The following is a 6,562-nucleotide window of genomic DNA, read 5'->3' on the forward strand; positions in this document are numbered from 1 at the left end:
TAAGTCACGTTATTATTTTCAGAAAGCGCTTGTCATCTTTGGTGGCCTCCTATTGTACCTTAAGATTCGCTCCATTTTACTTCTTTTTTATTCAATAAATGGGAACACTTTACATTTAAACGGTTTATAAATTTCGAACGGCGTATATAAGAATAAATAAAAAAACACAATTAATTTGACATACCCGAGGCGAGAAGGCTGGCTAGTTGCAAGGCGAGCAGACACGTGCGTGTGACGTAATCCAACAATTCCGGCGACCGCATCGTTATTTACATTTCCACTTCCGTTTTCACGTCTAAAACGTACTTCGTTAATCCTCTAAACGTTTTTGAATTTTCGTCACTACAGACACTATTAATGAAATATAGTCAAACTAATTTTGATAAAATATCGCGTTTTCGCTCTATGCATTCTGTAATAATATTTCTTTATTTTAGTCAAAATGATTCACCATGTTCTATTCGTATGTCCGTTTCTATAAAATAGCAAATCTTTGTCACGAAATACTAACTTACGGTCCTTTATGTATATGTCAAATCTATGATCCGTCCGGTTTAGGTAATCCCATATGCTTTTGGTCTAAGCTTGTATTTAAATCGCCACTTTAATCCTTTCTCACAATGTTATTACATTTTCAAATAACACAACATTGATCTTTGATCACAATGTGTTTTAAAATAACTCCTAATTTTAAATCATGCCTCCTGTTGGGTTAAAAGCACGATGAATCTTACAAGCCGCCTTGCTGTCTTGTTATGCCATTTTCAATTTATGTTCTGTCCTTATCTATCATTGATAAACCACTGACTGCATAATAACATTTTATTCATTCCTTAACATTGGTTAAAACAGTGACAACTATGTCTTCGGAAAAAGCTTAAATACTCCCGATTTTCACAAATAATTCCCCTGCTTGTTTCTTAGTTTACGAATAACTTTTAGATAAATGGTTTAGCTAAAGTAAGTTCTATCTGTCAATAAACTCTTTTTTTACACAAAACCATATAGGTAAAATCACAAACAGAAATCGGGACACTTTATCAACCTATGTCCCCGAGTTCGGATAGTTTAATCCGAAATTGATAATATGGATCCTGTACTTTACCACGCTTTATCGCTAGACACTCAGGCACACTTATTCTTTAATCCCTTCCAATGTATCGTCTTTATTTCCCCGGTTCCTAGTCCGTAGTCGCAAGCCTCTGCTCAAATTGGAAACTGTTATAGAATTCTACGATACCGCGCTAGCTCGGAGACCGGAGCATTCACAATACTAGGTGTTCAAAACACTATAGTGAAACTGAAAGGGATATACGGGGAATATTGGCGGAAATGTAATAAACAGGAATGTTGGTTAAACAGCTTCAACATATTGCTATACAGGGCTTATTTCTTCAGAACAATGATAGTCTGAAAGGTTTATTCTCTGTAACGTTTGTGATTAAGTTAATTCTAACTATGCCACGGAGGTCCGCACCTGTTATCAAGAAATAGAAAACATCGTCTTGTTGTTGTGTAATAACAAGGCCTATTTGGCATTGTCTATCCCGCCTTGAAAAAAGATTAAACACAACTAAATTTATGTTAAACAGCTACTTTAACAAAAGAAAATGCTAGTGTTTTTTATTTCTAATAATTTCAATTAATTTACTATATAGTGAATTCAATTTAATGGTTCGAATAATATTATGGTATTCGTAAACCAATATTTGTTAAAGCATTATGACGCGGTAATTGATAGCTGTCTGCAAATTGAAAGTTAAGCAAATCAATGTAATATACTACATAATCTACTGCACTGAAGGTGAAATAATGTCCTAAACTTCGGATAATGTATTGACGCCGCCCATGATCTGGCAATTTATTTAATCCTAATTCTTTTGATCTGATACCTATTACCTCAAGTCAGTATGGACAAATAGGCTGTTGAAAAAGGGTTTGGGGCCTCGTAATGTTGTGACTCATCGTAGGTCAGACATCGAACAAATAATTGAACTTTATTTCCCTACCGGAATGTATTTGAATTATAAATAAAGGAGTAATTTCATTTTCACCCTGTCTTTCTTCCAACGAAAAATGTGCGGCTACCTTCACAATATTACGGGTAACATCCAAAGCATATAAATAATAAATCGGCATGCTGGTAGTCACGAGCGGTCAAACCATTGCTTTACTAATTCGTTGATAAACAAGTTAATTCAATAAACAATCAGTTGTGCCAGTCGGTAACTAGCAAGCTAATTCCATGTCACAAGAATGCAACCAGGACTCAGACAGATATAACGAAACTGAGAGAATTTTGTTGATGCAGTCCAGCCACATTAACCATCGTCTGTCGGCTCCCAGGGGCGAATATCGCCGCTTCATGGAGTATCACCGCATCAATATTTTTTCGTCGGTGACTATTGCACATAAATCATCTTTATTCTTAGATATTATTAATATTTTGTCTAGGCTAATTCAAGACGATGGACATTGTGCGCGTTTGTTACCTTATCGATAGTTCCCTTGTTTTATAAGACGGTCGGAACGTCATTAATAGGTGAAATAAAGCAAACAGGAATGCTGAAATGTATTTTTATTGGATTGTTTTTTCTTAAAGTCACGGAAAAGACTTCGAGATTACCGAATTCTTTACTAAGCGATTATCTTTGTAATGCTTTATGCTGAAGTTCTTAAATACTTAATTAAAAGCAATTGTGTCATTTGTTTTGCGTCTAAGGTTATACATTTCTGATATTGTAATTTACAAGTACATAGCTTTCCCTTCATAAACTCCTTTCGTTCAAGAGCTTGACCATACCTATTATTTCGCAATGAAAGTCATTCACAATCCGGCGGTATCAGTGGTGATTCATATGTATGTCAAAATAACATGTTGCAGTTGTATTTTATTCATATTATTCCATCGTGGTGACATGATTAGTTGGTCATTTGTCGGAGTTTACAACAGTTCGAGAGCTTATCGCAAAAAGGCTGTAACTCCATAGAAACTAGCAGAATTTACGTCTGTCTTTCGCCAAGCCGTCGAGAGGAAGTTGTTCTACCAAAGAAGACAGCGACTTGGCAGATGTCGTCTGCTAGCATTAGTCACAATGGACATTTTCACGAACATAATATATTTTGATAGCCCTTGTAATAAGATGTTCATTTGAAATATACAGGATTGTAATGTTAATTTATTAGACTAGGAATTGTAGAAGAATCATATGTCCATGGAACATTCGAGATTGTTTTATATATATGCACTGTATTAGGGAAAGTATCAGGAAGAATAATCCCATTCACCTTAAGGGTTATGGTTGGAAGTATTATTGCAGAAAGGTTATTGAGGCTAGATGTTTTCTGAACCATACCCAAATTGTTTAATTATTTTCATAATGCAAAGGGCAATAATTGCCGTACAATTTCTTAGAGATGTTAGAAATAAATGGATAGATTAGAGTCTTTTTGATATTTGTACACATTGTTTAAGTTTTAAGACACTTACACAAAAATGTTGTGATGCTAAAACAACACGATTTCCACTTTTAAAGATGTACGTGAAGTTAGCGGCCTAGCGGCGTGAAGTTAGCACACTAGCGGACTGGCGGCCTAGCGGCGTGAAGTTGGCAGCCTAGCGTCCTAATTTTTTCTCTATTTCAAAGCAATTGTCCATGCGTTGTTTTGGAAAACAATGGTAAATCGGAAAATGGTAAATCGGAAAACAATGGTAAATCGATGTCTTTAATTCATACATTAACATACCGGTCTGAAATAATGTTCTATTCATAGCATTTTAGTATGTGTTTTCTTCTAAAACAATGATAAATTAACTGCACAAGTTTTCAATCTGAAGCGATTATAAACAATTTTTCAAAAAAGTCGATCAAGCAGTTCAGCGGACTAGCGGCCTAGCGGCGTCAAGTAAGCGGCCTGGCGGCTAAGCGGCCTAAAATGGTTTCCTATTTCAAAGCATGTATACAGGCCTGTTCTTCTAAAACAATGAGAAATTTACTGTTTTGCTTAGCAGCTTAGCGGCTTGAAGTTAGCGGCCTGGCGGACTGGCGGCCTTACGGCCTAAAATGCTTTCCTATTTCAAAGCAAGTTAACATGCCCGTTCTTCTTAAACAATGATATAATTACTGTTTTTATGCACAACTTATAACTTTAAAGCGATATTCAACATTTCTTTCATTTGTTGTTTGCTTTGATGTTGTTGTTGTGAATGTTTTTGTTGTTGTTCTTAAGGTGCAGTTTGTTGCATCTATAATTGATCTTGTTCACAATTCTCAATTCTATAGATGCAGCTACTTCAGTAAAATTACAAAAGAGAAAATGAATAATATAACAATCGTTGTATCACTGCCTCTCTCAATTGTTTCAAGTGTGTATGGGAGTGCATTAGGATCCCAAATCCAGACTTTAATTACCTGGCATTGTTTTGTTGTTAGGAAATACCTAGACCCTTTTTTAAAATAGGCTTAAATGATAGCAGAAGAAATAGCTCGTTAGCTTTCCCACCATGTCTTTTAAGTGATCAATCTTTTATTCAATTAGCTTTAAAATAGATTCAATTCGTTCTTAAATACGAAACATCTTTGACTTCTAGAGATTTTGTTTTATCGATAAAATACCTGTCAATCATTGTCAGCATGCAGTTAATGCTCATTTTGTTTACTTGTAAACAAAACGAAATTCATTACCTTGTGATTTTTCTGCCAAAAACAATTATTTCTATTAGTTGCATTATAGTTGATCATTTTGTTTTCAAACTACTCACTACGATTTTTTTTTTCAATTACTAATATGTTTTCTTCATCATGTATATTTGTAGATGTATGTAAAAACATATTTAATGCAACAGAAACTATTTATAAATATGCTTCCTAGTAATGCTTTCATAATATTAAGATTCCAAGATGATCATTTGCAGCCTGAACTATTCACCTCTAAAAGGTTTTCCATGGCATGACATAGACAGGAGGCTTTGCTTACATTTGCTTCAATAAATTAAAAGGTCTACATACTTTACTGATACACCTTTAACTACTTACTAAATAATGCATTTATGGAAAAAATTATTACTGATAACAAGATTGTAACCGTGTATTCAATAGTAGAAAGCGCAAAAATATTAAATGATTGGTGAATGCTAAAAGATTTACTGTGATCTACTATAGTCTCATAAACGTGTTTTATGCTCATTTCTTTCAAACTAAACTCGGTATCATTCATTAGAACCATTGTATTCGACATTTTTTCATCATTTTTGGAATATCAAAACAATATTATCAATTGCGGTAAATCTTTTCTGGGAGTAAGAGTGCATCTATTAGATGTCTGTCTAAAAACATATACAATGTTAAGTAGGTTAAGTTGTTCTGTCACCATTAATGCAGTTGTTCACAATATACAATGCTAAGTAGGTTAAGTTGTTCTGTCACCATTAATGCAGTTGTTCACAATATACAATGCTAAGTAGGTTAAGTTGTTCTGTCACCATTAATGCAGTTGTTCACAATATACAACGTACAACTGTATACAGTAGTGTTGGAATCTTTGTATTTCATGTTAATCTCACTTTATGGTGCTGGTGGTGGTTGTGGTTGTGGTGGCGGCGGTGGTGGTGGTGCTGGCGACGACGACGACGACGACGACGATGATGATGATGATGATGATGATGATGATGATGATGATGATGATGATGACGATGACGATAACGATGATGAATGATGAATGATGATGGGTGAGGATGATCATGTCGCTTAGTACTTTCAGTGTTTTGATAAGGAATGTGAAGTATTGCCTTTTTTATTTGTCTATTGTCTTTGTTTTAGGCATTTATATTGTTGTTTTATCTAATATTTTGGCAAGTGTCTTGCTTAGTTGTCAAACTAGACGTACAGTTATCGGTCTTCAGTATCGTGCCAATTTGTTTTCAGTGTAACTGTGTTTTCCAGTGTAACTGTGTTTTCTTGTGTATGTGTGTTGGTATTCCTATATCCCAACTGCGATGACCGAAACAAAGGGCACGAGCTTGTTGCTGTAATCTTATTCAATTCGCAAGACTCTCCAAATTATTGTGAAAAGGGAACCGTCGGTATTTTGAGGTACAAGACTAATGAGCCAGCAGGCCCATTAATCTGACGTCCATAATTATGTTCTCCGTACCGTGTGTTTAATCTTGATAATATTAGGTTTATTTTGAACATGATTGCCCCTAAACGTTATTTAAAGGGTTATTCAAACTCATCTCGCTTTTTTCCTGCAATAAAACATGACATTTTCAAGATGTGCATACAAAGCGATTTTACGTCATCTTTAAACAGAATATTGATATTTATTTTGGATATATTTCATTCGGACAAGGGTGTTCCCCAAACAATCAATGCTACAAAACCAAGCGCAGGACTCCGCAAAATGAGTAAGTAAACTGATAAAGAATCACATTACGATCTATGCAGTACCTGGAGCGAGAAAGTGGGACAAGCGAATGTTGAACATAAGTGTCATATACTTTGTCCTAAAAATCAGCAAATTGCCACGGTCTTAAAAACAAGTTAAGCCTTATTACGCGTTA

At 34.9% G+C, this 6,562-nt stretch overlaps 1 protein-coding gene across 2 annotated transcripts in view; it reads right to left on the reverse strand.

Annotated features, from left to right (window-relative positions):
* The window catches only part of LOC128229130 (tyrosine-protein kinase-like otk), a 64,112-nt gene extending 62,856 nt beyond the window's left edge, over nt 1-1,256 (reverse strand). For both annotated transcript variants that reach the window (XM_052940839.1, XM_052940838.1), the window contains exon 1: nt 185-1,256. In XM_052940839.1, the coding sequence (XP_052796799.1) occupies nt 185-263 (79 nt within the window). In that variant the 5' untranslated portion in view covers nt 264-1,256. The remainder of the gene's footprint in view (nt 1-184) is intronic.
* Between the last annotated feature and the right edge of the window lie 5,306 nt (nt 1,257-6,562).

Source organism: Mya arenaria, chromosome 3, assembly GCF_026914265.1.
Source record: "Mya arenaria isolate MELC-2E11 chromosome 3, ASM2691426v1".
Taxonomy (NCBI): Eukaryota; Metazoa; Mollusca; class Bivalvia; order Myida; family Myidae; genus Mya; species Mya arenaria.